At 48.4% G+C, this 19635-nt stretch overlaps 1 protein-coding gene across 4 annotated transcripts; it reads right to left on the bottom strand.

Moving 5' to 3' along the window:
• Positions 1 to 646: 646 nt before the first annotated feature.
• Positions 647 to 19561, bottom strand: myom1a (myomesin 1a (skelemin)). 4 transcript variants are annotated; one of them, XM_053884108.1, is made up of 38 exons: positions 19203 to 19561; positions 17549 to 18583; positions 14690 to 14833; positions 14439 to 14625; positions 14215 to 14372; positions 14062 to 14154; positions 13908 to 13996; positions 13804 to 13848; positions 13176 to 13337; positions 12951 to 13112; positions 12616 to 12757; positions 11921 to 12120; positions 11801 to 11857; positions 11612 to 11736; positions 10966 to 11149; positions 10727 to 10901; positions 10549 to 10670; positions 9947 to 10143; positions 9621 to 9747; positions 9377 to 9561; positions 9201 to 9315; positions 8974 to 9130; positions 8787 to 8893; positions 7993 to 8037; positions 7755 to 7891; positions 7539 to 7683; positions 6475 to 6534; positions 6344 to 6411; positions 6147 to 6272; positions 5016 to 5105; positions 4701 to 4788; positions 4606 to 4644; positions 4404 to 4509; positions 2811 to 2974; positions 2689 to 2725; positions 2471 to 2493; positions 1561 to 1616; positions 647 to 1482 (listed from the first exon to the last, which is right to left on the bottom strand). In XM_053884108.1, exons 2-38 carry the CDS (start codon positions 17701 to 17703, stop codon positions 1213 to 1215), a joined length of 4542 nt encoding a protein of 1513 aa, XP_053740083.1. In that variant the 5' UTR covers positions 17704 to 18583; positions 19203 to 19561; the 3' UTR covers positions 647 to 1212. The 4 variants fall into 4 exon arrangements, with proteins under 4 accessions (XP_053740083.1, XP_053740084.1, XP_053740085.1 ...); XM_053884109.1 differs by lacking the exon at positions 5016 to 5105 and having other exon boundaries at positions 17549 to 17747; XM_053884110.1 differs by lacking the exon at positions 17549 to 18583.
• Positions 19562 to 19635: the final 74 nt, after the last annotated feature.

The following is a 19635-nucleotide window of genomic DNA, read 5'->3' as shown; positions in this document are numbered from 1 at the left end:
TGCCCCGGAGCATTTCTGTCGGAAGCACTTTCTGACGTAATAAAAATGCATAGTTTTAAAAATCATAGTTTATTTCCAGCAATATTTTGGTAGATCATAAATATATAGTGTATAATATGGCATTGAACTTACTTTGGGATTTTCAGTGAATAAAACATAAATGCAACTGGGTTAAAACAAAAAGCTCATGGTGATAACGTTAATGTCTCGTCGATTTATTAAGTTTACCGAGCGAACACTTCATAGTCAAGACGATATCTTAGCTTTTAAAAATCACCCAGTTTACTGTTCTGTCAAAAATAATTCGAGGCAAAATAGAGTTCGCAGTTGGACCGAGGCGACCGCTCAGTTGAATCAAACTTTCCACCAGTAGACTTTACCCTCCTGAACTCATCTGGTCAGTCATTGATCTGGACTGTTTTCTGGTTTGTTTTTTACATATATGATTTCAAGAAGCCCCTGATTTATCTCCAGTCAGAGAACCAGGAAGGATGTGGTCAATTTCCGGCCAGAATGAACAGAACACTTCACCAGTCTCAGTCCGACACTTGTTTTTGTGATAAAATTACAGTGTTGACTTTGTCCCCCACACGCGTTAGGTACAAAACAAAAGCACGTTCTCAGAGGAACTTTTTATTCCAGGCGTCTTGAAAAGCAACAGCCATGAAGCCAGGAGTTTTACCACAACATTTCACTTTTTAAACCAGAAATATCACATTCCTCCACCCATCTATCTCTCAAACATCAGACTCAGGAAGAGACACATCTTCACACAAACTTGAAAAACGCCTTGACACGTTAACCCAACCATTTTTGGACTGGCCTACACCTGATCTTGATTTACCGGCTGCAACTCCCTCAAGTATTGACAGACAAGCAAACAGAAAGCCCACAGCCATATTTACACTCAGAGCAACACGTAGGCCTGGAGAACGGAGCTCTAAAATACCTTTTGGGTGAAGGGCTGATTTGTAAAATCCACACACTGAAGGTGGAAAGTCAACAAAGACGAATACCAGTTTCAGTTGATAGAATCGGCACCTGACTCTACACGACCTTTGGCAGCGGCTACATTAGGTCGTGTTCTGAGGTGCACACATTGAAGACACGAGGGGCAGCAGCTGTATTTATGATTTATTATGACCACTGAGATGCACTGGCGGGTACCGGGGTTCAAGGCTTCCACAGTTCACCCGTGTTGCTGGCCGTCCTCTAGTCTTTCTTCTCGTCCTTGGCCTCCTCTTCTTCGGGGTTGTAGACGCTGACGGTGAACTCGCCCGCCTCTGTGCCGTACTTGTTCTTGACCATGAGCGCGTATTTACCAGAATCTGCCGTAGTGACAGCGTCGATGGTGATGCTGGCGAATTTGGAGTGCTCGAACTTGAGCACGTAATGACGGTCGGACACGATCTCCTTCTCGTTCTTCATCCACCAGACCTCAGGAGCCGGTTCTCCCCACACGTTGCCAGTCAGGTTCAGAGACTGAAGGGAAAGAGGCACGCGGATGAAGCACACGCTTCCCAGAGAGCGATGAAACACGCACGGTGACTCATCACCTACCTTGCCCTCTTGGATGGCAACCACGTCTGGCAAGCCTCCAACAACACGCGCGCGGTCTACACAGGAAGTGAGAGGAAAATGTCACCCATCCATCAGTTCAGCAGCAGCGTCTTCCTGAGAAACGCTGCTCTTAATCTTATCTCGGTCACATGATGAACACGGCACTGTCTTCAGTTCAGGACGCTTCATCTAACTACACCCTCTTCAACTGTCCAATCTTTAGATTGGCTTCTCAGTAAAGAGAGTGACTCCTGAGTGTTTGTGACTCCTTTTTTCCCCTCTTTTGTTGCAATTCTCTTCTGTTCCTCATCAGGAACTATAATGTATATGACCATAAATCCTTGAAAAGTGATATAACATGAAGGAAGGCGGTGAAGTTTTTACTAATGGGCGAAACCTGTGAGCCAAGTCGTCCTTTGAAAGTGCCAATATTGACACACGGGTTGTTTAAAGTGACGGTTATAGACGTTGCTAGCAACCTGCAGAGATGCCAAATATGTAAAACCATATTACATTTTCTTCTTCGAAAGGGTTTCGCACTGTGACTCAGGGGACCTGCACATAAGTGGGGTCACACTCAAGTTGCTCTCAGGGCTCAAGAGCATCTCTCCCTGGATGTCGTGACGATATTCCCCTCGGTTTACTCCCTTTAGCATCCCAGGGGAGCACACACCTCACAAATAAGTCTGCAACAAAAGTAGCGTCTTGTGATGGTGTGTGTGTGTGTGTGCTGAGAACCCTCAGCAGAGGAGCCACGGTCAGAGACACCCGTTTCTCATTGTGCCCAAAAGAGCAGAGCTAAAAAAACCCTCCACAAAGACCCTCGTGGGCATCAACTCCTCTGGTGAGCAGAGGCAGTTGTGTAATTCCACTGCGCTCCCAGGAGACGGCAGCGTGAGTAAGCACTTACTTCTCTCGGCGATGGCGGCCGCCCTGCGGAAGGAAGGGGAGATGGATATCGTCAGACATATGGGAAAGGTTCACAAAGCCAGGAACTGTCTTCAGAGAGCTTCTCAAGCGCCCACAAAGCACACGCACTCCATTTCCAATGTGAGATGACAGTGACTTCCTTTTCAGACAAATATAGCCAGTTACACAAGGCGAGTGCACACGAGGTGGGCCACTTACTTGAGCCTTTGGAATTCTTCAAACGCCTCCTCCCATGCTGCGTGGGGATAATTCATCAATTAGCTTAAGAGGAAACACCGCCGCGCGAATTGGCGTCTGGTTTGATGTGGAGAGGCTCTCACCCTGTCCAGCCAGATCAAAGACCCTCTTCACGCCGTCCTTGCCGTCAAACACATCCATGGTGTATTTGCCCTTGTCCTTCTCGGTGGGCTCATTGATCTGGAGCCAGAGCTGCTCTCCTGTGACTCCGGACTTGACTCTCTCTGAAGCAGCGATCTTGGCGTCTCTAATGAAGACCAGGACGGAACATTTACGGCTCGGGAAGCAGAGTTTTGACTGGGGTCACCAGGAATCGGGGACCTCGCCCCGCATCATCGGAGCGAAACAAAATGTCACTCTAACAGAAGGACTTTTGTGTATTGGCTGGTGGGAGAGTGGCAGTTTTCTACAGTAGAAGCACCGCAGCACTGACAGCAGCCATGGAAGAAAGTCAATATCCAAGTCCGGTTTCTCACTGACGTCAGTCTGGGTGTTAGACGGCCCCATGGAGGTTCTTCAGTCAGATGCTAATCATGGACAGATTTCATGCCTTACAGCCAGACGTCACATCGAAATGAAGGCCTGGTGTCTGAAGCATTAAAAGCTGAAAGCCACGGTTATTCTGAGCCGCTGAGTTCTGACTCACATACTTGCCTCTCTTCTTACAAACCGTCTTGAGTTTCATTATTGTCAGATCTGACGTCAGCGTTTGTTCGGGCAGTGGTCAGTGGGCCAGCTGACTCAGAGGAGCATGAGTGTGATGTCATGCTTTGAGGTTTGACCTCTGACCTGCTGCGGCAATCCTAACCTGTCGACCTGCAAGGACAGTAGCACTCACGGCTTTTCTCCAGAGACAGGCAGGCTGCGTTGAATACAGCACTTGAACTCAGGTGACCTTGCCTGTCATACACTCACACGTTGGACATTATCTAAAATGTTTGCTCCATTCAGAGTTAACAAGGGGCTTTAAATGGAGGTTTTAAAGAAGAATTTTCGATGAGTTCATGAAGCTCTGGTGTTAGAAAGAAGGCCTTGTGAGTCCATCACACTGTGCGTCTAAATAAACGTATACGTAACAGTGTTGTTTAGCATTATTCATTTCAGCATCTGTTGGTTTGGGATGACAGTTAAAGCTCCTCACAGAAATAAAGAGAAGAGACAAATATTCATTTGACTTGAAATCCCACTTAAGATTTAAGTGATTTTTTTTTCTTTGTACTTATCCAAGTCAAGGCTCTGGGGCCGACTGTGGCCCCCTCAGTCCCATTCATGTGAGTTTAACTGTGGCAGAACCGTGCCACTGCTGCTCCTGTCTGTTCTCACTGAACCTGGAAACTCCCCAAAACTGAAGGATTACTGTTGACAGAAGGGGATTCAATTCAAAAGGGTGTGTAGCGGATGTTTGTGCTTCAAGAGGAAGGACTGTGCGTCTCGTGTTGTGAGGTGTAATCAGAGGTCAAGATGGGGGTGAAAATGTAGTCCAAAATAATGAAAAAGTTGGACTAAAATAACCTTCTGTTTGGACCCTTGTTGCCTATTGTTAACCATTTAGCGCAGCCTGCGACTGGCTTCTTGTGGTGCCCCTAGTGGCAGAAACAATAACGGCACCTTCTGTGGTGCTGGATCTCGCTGAGGAGTAAAGGTCAATAGATAAGAGCAGGTAGATGAAAACCTACTTGTGCAGCCAACCGACGCGCTGCTCCTCGGTGTAGTACGTGACGTTGGAGTACAGGATGATGCCGTGCTCGGTGCTGACCACTTTGATTTCCGTGGAGGAGTTGGCTTTTGAGGAGACAGCGTTTCAGTCACTTCCTCTCGGATCAGCTCACTCAAACGCCGTGTAACAGTTGTCGCTGGTAGACAAACACGCCGACTCACCGATGACCCTGAACAGCTCATTCATGACCGCCTGGTAACCTGAGGAAACAGGACTCAGAATCATGTCGTCTGGAGGCAGGTGAATGAGTCTTCACCTGCGTCTGTCAGATCGAAGCGGCTCTTGTCTTTGCCTCTCTCGTCCCGCAGGAACACCTCGTAAATGCCCGCATCCGACTTGGAGATCTGAAAGGTTCCAAGTCAAAACAATGTTAGCGGCGGACGGTGAGCTCTCGGAGCTGCAGACAGAGGGGCATCAATCACGGGACACGATGTTGACAGAGAACTACACAGCAGAAAAGGCAAGCTTTTCTCCCGCCCAGGATGCTGCAGGCGTGAAACATAAAACACAGAGGGGACAGGGAGGATAAATCATAGGCGAGAACTTAGGGCAGCAAAGTTTATGTCCAGACTTTGGCTCGTGGTGGCGGGGTAACGTCCTCGGCTGGCGGCTTTTTTCTCTCTTTCTCTTTCTCTTTCTGTTTGTCTTGCTTATTAACCCACTGTAAATTAGACAGACAAGCCAGTTATTATGAGAGCAGTGGACAGGAGTGACGATGAACAGGCCGCCCCTCCGACGTGCAGTGACACCGCCCCTCTCTGTGTGAGTGATGACTGAGTGAGTGGCATGGAGGTGCAGCAGCGGAACCCCAGCGGCTGAGAGTGGCGACCAGGACGGCCGGAGGCGTTCAACAGAGCACAGGATGTTAAGAATGGATGAAGGAATGAAGCACACAGGTCACAGATGATGAAGGGGAAACACCAGTGCTGTCAGGGGGACCACACACAGGATGACGGTTCTATCATCAGCCTGTTTACTGTCTAAACTTTCAGTAGAAGCTTGGAGCTCCACGTGCAACTGAGAGTATTCTAGTACAGAAGGCTTTCTATTACAGAGAAAATATGTTTTTTATCCTGGAAATCAGCCATGGACTGTACAGTAACATCTATTTATTTGTCAGTAGAAAATAATAGTATAATAATAATTTGAGAAACGGACGCAAGAGTTTAAATGACTTTTTAGATTTTTATGCGTCTGACAACAACATGCAACTGTCAATGTCCCAGTCTGTATCTCTCCAAGACTGAACGTGAATTCAGTGCCTGAAAAACAGAACAGAAGGATTGTGGTGAAAACTGTCATCACTTAAGTTTCCTCCAAAGACTTTGCAATTGTGATAAAGCATGGGTGATATTTACCCTGTGGATGGTCATGTAAATATTATTTTGTTTCATCTGAATGGAGAAAACAAAATTGCTCGTATTTTGATCTTCACACTACTTCGAGACCATGTTTGGCGTCCTCAAGAGGAACGCGGTTCTCCCACAGACAGCAGCAGTATTTCCATGATGCAGGATCCTATAGGGAGCTGCTGAGCAGCAGCAGCAGCATCATCTGTGACCGTGTGTCAGAGAGGGGCGGTTCCAAGCTAAATCTACGATGAAAGCAAAGCTGCTTGTGACTCATGCATTTAGCTCAGGTGCTAAGCTACGAAGACCGCGCCCTGAAATCAGCTGTGCGGCCGCCACCTGGATGGCCTGACCTTTCCGATGTTGAAGGACAAGACGCCGTCCTTGCTCTCGATCTTCTGCGCGTCCTCGTCATCCTCGGCGATCTCGATGCAGTCTTTAGACCAGATGATCTCCGTCTCTGGCTTGATGTTTCCAATCTGTCAGGAGATGTTGGGTTAGAGTGAAGGGCAGGAACCGATGACCACAGGTGGAGCTGAAGGATTCTTACAGTGCATCTCAACAACACGTCACATTCAGGAGTGACGGTGAAGCCCAGGTACTCCACGAAGTGAGGACCTGCGGGGGGAGAATTACTTTAACCTCTCGGCCAGCTGGACTGGATGTCCTGAGGAAGGTTACCTTGTTTCCTGACCCACTCTGCACGTTCAAATTCAGACTTCTTCTGCAGCTCCCTGAACTCTAAACAAAATAGGAAGAAAACAGGAAAATAAAAAGAACTCATCTTGTCTCCCCCAGGAACATTTCCACGCTGAGGTTTTAGTCTACCGTCCTGGCCTTCGTGTGGAGCACTAACCTTCAACCACCAAACTAGCATCATCTATATTGTAAGTCTTTGGGACACCACAGACCTCAGGTCACTGTTACAGGTCATACCCTCAATTTCGGCGGCCAGATGAAATAAATGATCTCTGACCTCCGTTGGCTCATTTGTGGTGATTAAATTGAACTGACTGAGCCTTAGTTGAAACTCCGGCAGACCTCAGATATCCCAACTGAGTTGCACTTCAGACACAAGAAACGAAAACTGATACTTTCTAATTTACTTTTAATGATGAACAGTTAGTGTGTCTGTTATTATGCTGCTAATAAGTAGTTAACTTATGGTGACACGGTGTGTCATGAGAGGTATCACTGTCTCGGTAAACTAAAGATTCAGAAACTAATGGAAATATCTAATCTTTCTGACTAAATATGAGCTACTTAAGACTGAAACCTTCTGCTACCTGTCCGTCAAGAAACAAGTTTCTCATTTTGTTTTGGTCATAACCAGTTTAGGCGTCCGGAACATCATGCTTTCGACTGCAGAATGCAAAGGATTTCCTTCCAGTTTTTGTTATAAACTGAAAAGTTCATTTATTTTCTCGGTTTCCCTGATGTTCTAGACCCTCCAGAGAAGAAAGTAAGGTCTGATTTCTTGAATAGTTCTCTATTATTTTCATTTTTAAGACACAAAAGTGATCCACGTAATTAAATGTTCAGTTGCGTCACATCTCGCTGGTTAAATAACGCATGGCCTCACCATGGCCTCCGTTAAAAAGCCCTCGTGACTGCAGGTCACTTCCTCTCCGCATCAGACCTGAACCCATCAGGTTCAGTGCAGACATCATTCATAGGTGTTCATCTGCTGCCCCCACATGGACAAATGTTGAACTACAGCAAGCCGAGTGAACTGAATTCCTTACCATCACCGATCAGCACCAGACTCGTCGTGCCCTTGGCTTTGCCGTCCACCAGGTTAAAGGTGAACGTCCCCTCGTCAGTGACTTCAAGAGAGTCCATGAACATCTCAATGATTCCGGACGACTTGTCGAAATTCATTGTGTATTTCTTGAAGCAGAGCATGCCAGTGTTGAAGGCGATCAGGGCTTAAAGACGGAGAGTGTGAGGAGGAAGTCTACCTTTCCCTGGGTCACGATGACGTCGTTGAAGACGTACTCCACCTCACAGGCCGACGTGCACTTCTCCACCTGAGTCCAGAACCGGACGCGGCCCTTCTCCAGCAGCTCCATGGCCATTTCGTTCTTGAAGGGAATAACTAGAAACACAAACGACACGTCGCTGTAATGGTTCCAAAATGACAAAACACTACTGGAGCAATATTCGAAACACAGTGGTGAAGCAGAGGTTCTGACCCACCAGGGAATTTGTGCTCGTGGCTGATGTCCAGCAGACGCATGAGACCTATAAAACAACACAGAGGATCAATTATTAATGTGACCTGGAGCCTCAGCCAGCTCTAAAAGCAATGTTAAAAATAGATTAAACAGGGAAGCGGTTTTGAAAGGTAGCTGCTTTGCTGTCTAGATAACAGAGTTCGAGCGCCGTAGTTGAGACAGCATCATTCCTCAACTGTATCCAAGGCAATACAAAGATACAAACATCATATAACATCACTTATATGATTGGTTGGCAGCAACAAAAGGTTTCTGTACCCTGTAAAGAGAAGTTTTTTTCCTATAGTTTACAGTGTTTTTTTTATATATACAGCATAATTTGCATGGGAAAAACACAAAGTTTTGATCAAATTAATCAAAGGACTGTGAAATGACTCATCTCATTGAGATAAATAATAGCATGATCTTGTTCACTAGTTTGAGCACTGAGATTTTCGATTGCTTGTAATGACCTTATCGGCTCAGATGAGACGACTTGTTCAACAACGCGGTTAAAACAATTCGGGCAATACCCCTCCAAAACAGCAGGTGGCACTGTTCTACCAAAGTTGTATATTCCCACACGAACCTATCGAAAAGCTCAGCTTCATTTTACTACAAATAATTTAAACAGCTTAACTAACAATTTAGACGCTTGTAAAATATATCGCTCTCCTGGTGGACGAGTCAATATTTCTGATCTTTCTTGGTAGCTTCTGGTTGAGACAGAAGGAACTCTGCTGTATTACTGAGGTAAAACGTGAAGACGGTACTGACCCTCCTCGGTGAGTGTGTAGCTGGAGGAGACACCCTCAGTGTTGGTGACCACACAGGAGAACGTGCCCAAATCATCCAGAGACGGGTTGTTGAAGATGGCCCTGGATCTATGAGAAGAGGTGAGTGACAGGTTAGTAACTCCTCCCCTTTTGCAGAATCAGCTGCTCCTTGTGTGAAAGGCACCGACCTGCCTTTCTCTGTGACGATGGTGAGGCGAGAGGTGTCGGTGATCTCCTGGTAGTTCTTGGACCAGATGAACTGCGATTCTTCGCTCATCTCAGAGCACTCAAAGACCATGGAGATCACGCCGTCGTCGTCCACGTCCACGTAAATCTCCTTGGTGCCTGCGGGTGAGAGGTCGCCTGTGTCTCGGAAGCTCGTAAACATCCGAGCGGGAACCACCGTCACACTCACCGGGGCGGGTTTCGGCCAGAACCGGTCCCAAGGCGGCGGAAGCTTTACCAACTCCAGCGAGATTCTGAGCTCGGACACGGAAGACGTAGGACTCGCCGGCCCTCAGTCCGGTCACCTGCCGAAGCAGATCCGTTTTTTTAAGCTCCAGAAACCATCTACAGTGATTTCTCCCTCACCTTCATGTATTGGCCCTTGTTGGCCTTCTCGTGGACGGCTCTCCAGCTCTTCTCGCCAGCAGACGCCTCCTTGACGTCCAGGTAGTAGCCGTTGACCGGAGTGCGGCCATTAAACGTGGGCGGCTCCCAGAGGACCACCACAGAGGAGTCACGCACCTCCAGCACATGGAGGCCAACAGGAGCGCCTGGGGAGGAAACAGGTCAAGCGCTCCACACGCACCTGAGGCTGAGTCCTGTGGCCTACCTGGGACTGTGATGGTCCACTCCTTGCACTCCAGCGCTGCACTCGCCACCGACGCTTTGCTGACTCCAGCCAAGTTCATGGCACGGACTTGGAACTGGTAGAAAACGTTCTCCTTCAGGTTCTCCGCCTGAAGAGCAGCAAAGGGAAGTGAGTCAGGACGAGCTGCAGTAGGCGACAACCTGACTGATGATAGGAAGCAGGAAGGATTGTCTACTGCGTCCAGTGGCATCTGGACAGGGGTGGCGTTACGAACCACGTGGAAATAAATAAACAAAATGGCACCAGGTTTTATATATATATGGTGGAAGCTGAAGCTGAAGCATCACCTTGTAGGAGGTGGTGGTCAGCGCCTGATGGTTCATCTCGTGCCACTGGCCGGCCACGCCTCCCTTCACCGTCCTGTAGTCCACAAAGTAGCCTCTGATATCGGCGCCTCCGTCGAAGGCCGGAGCGCTCCAGCCCAGCACCATGTAGTCCCGGGCGGCCTCCAGCAGCGTGACGCCCGTCGGCTTTCCAGGCACGGCTGCGTTGAGGTGAGAAGAGCGAGGGTGATGACTCCTCTCACATGGCTCACCACAACAGCTGCATGTGAGGGGCTTCGGAGCAAACCAACTGCTAACAAAGACATACTTACACAAGCACACTGAGCGGTCAGACGCTTCATGCTCTTTAAGAACACAACGCTGGCCATGCAGCAGCGCGCCGCCCTGAAGAGTTAGCAAACGGCAAAACAGGCTAATATAAAACATCCTTGAGCATCTTTACATTTGTGAAGGACTGGAGATGAGTTGGTAGTGAGCATGACAGACAGACGTGAGTTTATAACCCACACGACAGACAGGACGCCACCTTGTGGACACGTGTTTGAAGACGGATGCGTTAGAAATGGATGCATCTTGAGTTAGATGAAGGACGGGGACGAACTGACCGACAGCAGCCTTCACCACAACGGCCTCAGAGTCGGAGGAGCTCTGGCTGTATCCGGCAGCGTTGACCGCCTTCACCCGGAACACGCAGTTGGACTCGGTCACCAGCCCGTGACACACAAACCTGAGGAGAAAGGTGTCAAGAATTCTGCTGCGGGACCGAAGAAGTGAGCGATCAACCTGGTGTCTTTCACGGGCTTGTTGTTGCAGGGGACCCACACACCCGTCCCCACTTCCTGATACTCGATGTAGTAGCCCACCAGCTGCTTCACATCCTTGGAGGCCGCCCAGTGGACCACAACGGAGGTGTCGGTGTTCCTGGTGGCGACAGGAGTTCCTGGAGTTGAAGGCAAGTCTGCGCAGCAAGGACAAGCTTGTTAGGGAGTCGCGCTCAAGCGCACGGGGTGCTGCCTGCTCACCGAGCACGTCGCCCACGGTGAGCTCCTCGGTGGCCACGGAAGACTCGCCGACACCGGCCGAGTTGCAGCAGCGCACGCGGAAGCTGTACGACCGACCCTCAGCCAGGTCGAACAGGGCGTACCGAGGAGACTTGACAGGCATGCCGGTGTTGACTCTCTGCCAGGTGTCTGTGCCTTCCATACGCTGGAGAAACCACAGACACAGCAATGAAAGAGATGAACAGCACCAACAGACATGAAACTGACGCTAAAAATCGGAGTGAAAAAAATCTGAGTAAAATGAGTTAATAACAATGTATATAATTCAGGAATAAAATGTATTCAATTAAAATCAGTATTTCAAAACTGAGAAAAATAAATGAAAATATGTGTAATTTCTTCACTACTGTATTTTGTACTATTTTTTATTAAAAATAAATATTGTTTAAAATTCCATGAAAAGAAATTATAAGTACAATAAAAGGAAATAATATGCAGTGAGTAATGCATCATGAAAAAATGTGTTAAATATAAATGTGAGTTAATAACAATGTACGGTTGTAGCTATTCAGGGCTAAATTCTGAATAAAATTTAAGCAGATGGCATGATGTAACACCCATAGTCCAAATTCAGAAAGCCTCACTGAGAAGTTCCACCCACTTTTACCTTCTCGATGTAATACATGACCCCTTCGTGACCCCTCTGGACCGGGGGCTTCCAGGCCAGCACCACGTAGCTCTTGGTTGCTTCAGTCACCACGACGTCAGTGGGTTCTCCAGGAATCACTCCGGCTGGTGAGGGAGCAGACGACCGGTCACTGAGGAGGCCAAGCTAGCAGGAGCTTCTTCATCATACCAGTGTGATCCTCCTCTGTGAACTTAATCACGCCGGTCCAGGGGGCCGAGGGTCCAGCTGTTGGGGGGCAACAGAAAAGTGAGTTTCTTCCAGCCGTAGCAGGAGGTAGAAGCTTCTTACCACGGAGGCGAGCTCTGTCGGAGGGATCCATGGCAACCACTGGGTCAGAGACGCGAGACGGGCGACTGACCCCCTGCTTGTTCAAGGCCCTCACCCTGAAGACGTAGGAGCGGCCCTCCACCAGGCCGGTGACGGGGAAGCGCGCGTACTTGACGGGGGAGTCGTTGCACTGAGCCCAGTGGTGAGTTCCCACCTCACACCTGTCAGCAGCACACCACACGTTTCAAGCGGGACTTGAACGCAGCACGTTCTCACTGCCTGACTGCAGCGCGTGACTTTAAAATAGATGTAGTGCAGAATTAAGCAGCTCATTATGGGCGCCCACGCAGCCACGCCGAGATCACAGCAGATCACAGACAGAGACGAGAAGAAGGAACCAAGGTGTGTGGGCGTCGGTGTTCAGACCCGAGGCCACTCCACACAACACAAAGCAACTCATGAGGGAGGAGACATCCATCACGGTGAGGCTTGACTTGTGTGACAGTGGAGTCGTACTGGGGCCATAATTATTCTCTCAGTTTTACTGTAACTCCTCATGAAAAATAATGAGTTTGATGTCTGTGGTCCATCTCTCTCACACCTCCACCCACTCCTTACTCTCAGTTCAAACCATCAGCAACCGTCAAACCGCTACAGAAAATGATTCATGAATAAATATTCTAATGATTATAAGAGTATGAGGGAACAAAACCGACCTGTCGATGTAGTACCCCAGGATGGCGCTGTCGCCCTCCACAGCAGGCTGCTTCCAGGTGACCACCACGTAGTCCTTGTTGGCGTCGTGACAGCGGACGTCCAGCGGGGCCACGGGGACCCCCTCCACCTCCACGTCAGCATCTGCCCAGAAACACACTGGTCATGACGCGTCTCAGCAGGTCCTTGTTACTGCTCGCGTCTGAGCCAGTTATTTAAAGATGAAGGGAATACTCTGCTTTTCCAAGATGAAAAGAGGGAGGTCTGACTGACCACACCATTTCACGTGCTTCCACATGGATCAGACGGTGATAAGAGACACAAACGTTCTTCTGACCTCTGACGAACACGTAGGCCGAGTAGGTGTCAAAGCCAGACTTGGTGTTGATGCGCATGGTGTACATCCCTTCATCCTCCTTGTTGAGGTGGACCAGCGTGAGAGTGGCTCTCTGTCCGGACCAGTGAGTGTGAACCCATCTGGAGGGCTTCAGGGGAACAGCTGAGGCACACACGGGTCAGTCACGGGGAGGAAACATTGCAAGCTCCAGTCTTGGTTCCTTACAGTTTCTGTACCACACGATCTCAGGCTGGTACTTCTTCACGGTGGGGTAAACGATGACGGTGCAGCCGATGCTCATGGTCTCGCCCTCGCGACCGAAGGCCACTTCAAATCTGTCCAGGATGGCAGTCTCGAAGGTCACGCCGTGCTCCGCCGAGAACCCGTCTGCAGCAGAGGACGCACAGGTTGGAGCTGGAGACACGGCACTGGGCCTCCACATCTCAACTCACAGTGTCTTGATCTCAGACACTAACTGCGCCACCTCCAACACTGTACATGCCTCTACGCCTGTAGTAGCAGCAACATTAAATTCCATTCCATTATTTTCTAATTAAATCAAAACTTCACTTCAAATATTAATACATATTAACAAAAAAATTACAAAAAAATGCAAAAAAAACCCAAATAAATAACAAAATTATTTCCACATTTACCCACCACGGTAATGTATATAAATTTAACATGCACTTACTTATGCCAGAAATAACACACATGTATTTCTACAAGGCATTCTAAATACTATGAGGTTGATATATTTGTCAATAATAAATAACCTTATGCAACTTGTTTACAGATGTGATACACTATGATGAGAGGACTGTGATAATATCAAGCAACAACATTGACTCACGAGGTTTGAGTTGGAGCGGCCCAGATTCCTCGCCCTCCTGGAACCCTGCAGACAGCCACAGTGACATGAGCACCAGGACGTGAGCACGAGAATGTGCCGCCTACTTTTGATGACGATGGTGGCCACGGACGACATCTCTCCTTTCACGTTGAGAGCCGAGACTCGGTACTCGGCGGTGTCCAAGAAATCACAGCTGGGAAGGAAACCACGGTCAAAAGCCACATGCATTTCAATCCCAAACCGAAGCAGGAGACCTACTTCCTGATCTCCAGCGAGTGCATGTTGTAGTTGCACTCGATGGTGTACTTCTCGGGTCGAGCCTTGGCATCGATCAGCACGTTGTTTTTGTACCTGAGAGCGACGCGGACGTCTGTTAGCTCGGCCCTCAGTTTGGGCTCGGGGCGGACCTACCAGGCCACTCTGGGTTTGGGCCAGCCGGCGGCCGTGCAGTGCAGCTTCACGGTCTGTCCCTCCCACACGGTCTGTCCTCGCGGCTTGACGATGAACTCCGGGGCGTGAGTCAGGCTGTCCGGGTTCATCTTCTTACGGAACTCCGTCCACTCATCAATCTGGAGTCCGCGGAAGAGCAGTTAGCTTCTGAGGCGGCCGCGCTCCAGAGCGCCTTTCCGCTTTACCGTCTTGTTGACTTCCAGGCGGTGAGCAGACTCGCGGACCTGCATCGTCCTGGTTTTCTTCTCCACCTTGACCTCCATGGCCTCCTGGGCCTCCCTGACAAACAGGTTCCTCATGGCCACATAGTTGATGCCCTCTTCCGTCATGTCATCCTGCCGGGCCTCCATCAGCCCCCGGACCTCCTCATGACTGTGGAACAAACTTCAGCTGTGACCCACAGACCACCAGAGCCGTCTTCAGCCGCGTGACTCACTTGGCTCGAAACACGGGGATGACGTAGCCGATGACTTCCTTGTCCAGGTCCATCGCCAGGTAGGTGCGTTTGGCTCTCTTGGGTAGCGGGCTCAGTCTGACCACCTCCTGCCCCTTCGCTGTCTTCACGAAGGCCTTCTTCACTCTTCACAAACAACATCTAAATCAGCAGTCTGCATTTCACAGGGTTTAAAACCTTATGTTCTGGGAGTCGAGATGGCAACAAGATTGGTCACTGATGGAACTAACTGAGCGCAGAGTGGAATCTATGAAATGTGACACAAGGCAGAGGTTAAGAAGTCAAATTCGGGTCCCTCAAACCCTGCCCAGGAGCCTTGGGGGCTTTCACACAGTGGGCCCAAGTCCAACAGCAAGCTCCTGCCTGATGTCACATTTCTCAGTACTCACTTTGGCCAGCTGATGGCGGTGTAGGGACAGAATTGTTCATCCACGCAGTCTCAGCTGTCACTCTGGTCAAGTGTCAACCTCTTGTGTCCAGTTGTCACCTATTACACAGCTATTTAGTGGCTGTGGATTGTTTCCACCACTCGGCCGTTTCCTGTATCTTGAGCTCAGCTGCTACGAAATTCAGACTCAAGTCCAGGGCTTAGGCCTGGTTAGCCTGTGTTCACCTCTCAAGTGAACTTTGACACGAGTCCTTACTCGACATGGGTGACTGGAAGTGGGCAGTGTCATCCTCAAGAGCTCCACCCCACTGCTGTCAACTGCAGCAGAGTACCAGATGATGATGCCTCCAAAAATGTGTCTTCTTGTGGCTCCATACACATACGGGCCCAGAAGACCTGCCGGGCAGACCCAGCCCTTGATAGAGAGTCTGTGCTCCTTGCTTGACCTGGCAACGCCTTGTTTTCTACGAAGAGGGAAGTCCAGGCCTCTACACTCAGACCGGACCTCAAATGCTCACAAGTCATTATGGAATGGAACTAGGATCTTCACCTACACTCACATCTGAGGAACAAGCAAAATGTGGAGGAAGGACAATGGTGTTGGTCACATGCGGCCGAAGACTCTCCAGTCATGAGTCATCGGAACATCTTCTACTGCAGCTATGAATCACCTAAATCATGAAAATAGCCAAGCCAACCAGGATTTCTGTGATCAGAACTATAAATGTTCAGATGACACACCGCATCGGACCCAAACCGGCTCAGGTCCACGGCATGTATCTGCATCCTCCTGGACCTTGAAGTGTGACTCATCCACCTGTCAGCTCCTTCTATTATTGGAAGCTTTCATGAAAAGACGGGTTGAAAATAGAAGAGGAAGAAGTGCAGTGGAGCAAAAGGCTCTGTTTTCAAGCTCTCGCTCGCTGCCAAGTCTGACCTGGAACATCCACTTGGAGATGCAGCGAAGCTTGGCTTTGATACACCTCACCTCGCAGAGGAGGCTCCTGCAGGAGCTGAACTAAGATCTGAGACAGGCGGATGGAGCATAACGAGACTTCGGCAGCGTCGAGAACTTTCTCTGCTGCTGACTCATGAGATTACTTCCTGTTTTGGGTGTTAAGAGAAGTCGAGGATGTAAAGTTGAGGCTGGAAAAAAAAATCCTGGAAGGATGGAGAAGTAAACTTCTGACAGAGAACACGCGAGGAGAGCTTTACAGTTGTGCTCGTGTTTCTGCCGACAGAAATACCCCGCTATGAATACATCAGGCAGCTGAACTTCCCCTCATGACCTCTTTAAAGAGTTGACAAGTTTCCAGTGCACTGCTGAACAACTGGGTGAAGGACAAGTTGATACAGCACACAACAGCAGTCTGTTGCTGAGGGACGATGGCCTGAAGTGGACCTCACAAACCGCCCGTGGACCGAAGGCAGCAGGTCCAGAGAAGATCTGAGAAGATCACACCACTCAGCAACTGTCTGGACGACAAGCCCATCCTTCCCTAAGTTGAACCGATCGTTCATTCTATCAAGCTCAAAGAACTTGAAATTGAGATAGACACATCGCAGACCCCTCTCACACAGCTCCGTCTCACTTCTGGTCCTGTCATATCAGCTAAGATCAACCTCTCAGTGTCGACTGTTGTCTTCAGATGGAAATAATTTGAAACATGTTTCTCATCAGGGGTCACCGCAACAAGTCCTCCACCTTCACTTTCACCATGCCCTCCTCCATGAACCTCCTCTTCTTCATCTCCAACTTTCTTGGTCCCCAGATTTTGTCTCCAAACTTTTCCATAAACCAGCCAGTGGATTTTCTTTTCCCAAACCAATGGACAACCTCAATATCCTCCCATAATCTTCACTTCTTCAGTCCTCTTTGTGAGGATGAGAACCTCAAAATAACCAGGTCCACTGATGTTTGGCATTGAGCACATAAGTCTTCAGTTTCTCTGAACCTTGGCGAAACATTCCTCCTGGTAAAATAGCATCTGTACTTCAATATTCCACCACTGCTCCTCACGGATGGCTTGACGTGAAGAAGATTCCACACTTGCATTCAGCAGAAACTAAATGTACTTGGACTTACTGCACAGATTGATCCTTCAACATAGTAAACATCCACAATTTAGTTCAGAAAAACTTGTTTTCTGGTCTCATTTGAGGCATCTTTGCTCAGAATTATTCAAATTACAAATCTATGAGTTGTGTCTTGTGCCACCTTTGTGATCGGTGGCCATCAGATCAGAGTGTTAAATTCTAGATTTCACTTCTGAAGCCAGTTGGAGTTGAAATGGCTGCAAGGACACTTTGGCCTCAAGTTAGATTTGACATGTCAAGTGACAGTTTGCAGACAGTCTCTCAACTGTCTGCTCACCACAGTAAACACTGAAATCACGAAGAGTGTGACACAAACAAACGCACAACTGAGCGTTGACCTGTTTGACCCCTCTTACCGCTGGGTGCTGGTGGTGGTCTGGTAGGTGGTGAACGACTGGCGGCTAACCGACGACTTGCTGCTCAGGTGACAGCTGCTCTCATAGTGATGCTGCTGCTGCTGCTGCTGCTGCTGATGATGATGCTTCTGCGACACCTTGATTGATCCTGACATCCTGAAGGCCACGCCCGCCAACTTACACCTCTACTTTACCAGCTCTGGAAATCAATCTCACCGTTACCACCAGGGGTTGCTCTGGTTAGTCCAGCCAGGGCAGCAGCGATTAGGATTTAGAGAGTGTTTTCTAGGAAAGCAGCGGGGTTATCATCGACTGTGTTAAATGAAGAAGCAGCAGGTGACCTTTGACCCCTCGAAGACCCAGTGAGTCGAATGTAAACATCCAGTCATCTTCAGGTGACAATCTTCACCATGTTTCAGGACCATTTGCATCAAAAGATGTTGGACAGTCTTGGCCAAGGGTTCAGGATGACCACAGGAAGTGTGAGCACTTCCATGTGACTTCAGTCTCATATTTTACAGATGTATCTACAGAAACAGCAGCTTTACTGAGTCAGGTTTTCAGGTCGTTCTAGCTTTCAATTTATCCGTCAGATTAAGATTGAATCTATTTCCACTCAATCAATTCCACTCACTGTGATCAACTAGTAAATCATTCTTCAGGTGTCATCTGATCCTCCATCTTCAAACACAGTAGGATTATACTTTGGTTTGTAGGATTCACGTTCTCATCAGAGACCTTCAAGGTCATGGAGACACATTGATTCTCCCACAGTGAGCTATGGATACAACTTGCTTTGTGTCAAGCTCCGTCACTCGGGAGAGACTCGCGCTAGTGCCACAGCTCATGAGGTGTTTGAGCATTTTCTCCTCATGTCTCCACCTAAGCAAGATGGGGTCCCTAAGACACTAGACAGAGTGTGTCTGACAGTTGAACATCAGGAAGGTTGTGCGGAGAGAGACGTCTGACCTTCTTTACGTCCTGCACCCCAACCTCAGACAAGCAGTCGTACACAAACCACCTCTTTTTGAACCACTGTAACACAAGTAGGACACTTCACACTCATTTCCTTGTTATATCCATGTAATTTGTACTTGAATATTCATAAAGTCTAGTTTGTTGTCACAATTTTCCACTATTAAAAAAAAAAATCCTTGCACATCTAATATCTATGTCTACATCACATCTATGTCTGACTCTGGATCACAATGTCATCCAGTAACATCAGAGTCCTAGAAAGCCAATATAAAACTAGATGTTTTCTTTGTCAAAGTCTTTCAGAGCAGGTGTGGTCCTATAGATACATTCTATGAATATTCCTTTTTTGTAATGAACTTTTTTTACTGGAAAACTGGGCCTTTTAAACGCATGAATGCAATTCCTCTCCGCCTCTCAGGTCTCACTGAACTTCCTCTGTGAATTTAAGTGGTGCCGTTTTCACGCTTGCTGAAGACAGCTCTTCTTCATTTAAACCTGCATTTGCACATGCAGTTTCATCTACAATACACAGTAGACAGCTGCAGACTAAAACTATATTAGTGTTATGCGGCAAATGTCAAGTATGATTCTTGTTAATTGACCCAAAAAAGGCCCATTAGAAGGATGTTAAGGATCCCAGAAGGTCGTGTAAGTCATCGAGCTCGGTCGGACTCACCTTCTTCCAAGACGTTAGAAATCCCCCAGCAGAGAAATGAGTCGACGTTTTAATCCCGAGGTAGCAAAAGCAAGTCCAGTTCGAGGGAGAGCGGCGGGGTGCGGGCCAGTGGACGGGACGGCGGTCCACGGAACAAAAATAATGCTGCCACTCTGCAGAATGCTCAAGACGCCGTCAGCACCTTTTAAGGTCGGGGGGCTTTAAATTTAGACCATGAGGAGCCGCGACACTGGAGACTCCGCTGCCCAGAGCCGCACCGCTCTTTTTTTTTTTTTTTTTTTTTACTTTAAAACATCATAATACGCCATGTTTTAACTCGACTGAAACAAGCAACTTTACTCAAATGAATCCGTTGACAACCGAACTCGTTGGTTCCAAAAGTGTGCGCTGCCAAGTCGTTTCTGAGTCACTGCTACCACCTAGCGGTCAGGAT

Source organism: Synchiropus splendidus, chromosome 13 (assembly GCF_027744825.2).
Source record: "Synchiropus splendidus isolate RoL2022-P1 chromosome 13, RoL_Sspl_1.0, whole genome shotgun sequence".
Classification (NCBI taxonomy): Eukaryota; Metazoa; Chordata; class Actinopteri; order Syngnathiformes; family Callionymidae; genus Synchiropus; species Synchiropus splendidus.
The sequence above is the reverse complement of the archived record's forward strand: the minus strand, read 5'-3'. Positions and strand labels throughout refer to the sequence as shown.

Bases quoted from the DNA above. Each gene is read 5' to 3' on its own strand.
- myom1a (XM_053884108.1), bottom strand. From the start codon at position 17,703: ATGTCAGGATCAATCAAGGTGTCGCAGAAGCATCATCATCAGCAGCAG. The intron at 12,121-12,615 runs GTCGGTTTTGTT...TGCTGCTGACAG, and splicing joins CTGGGGTACTACATCGACAG to GTGTGAGGTGGGAACTCACC. The intron at 7,892-7,992 runs GTGGGTCAGAAC...TTGTGTTTCTAG, and splicing joins CCACGAGCACAAATTCCCTG to TTATTCCCTTCAAGAACGAA.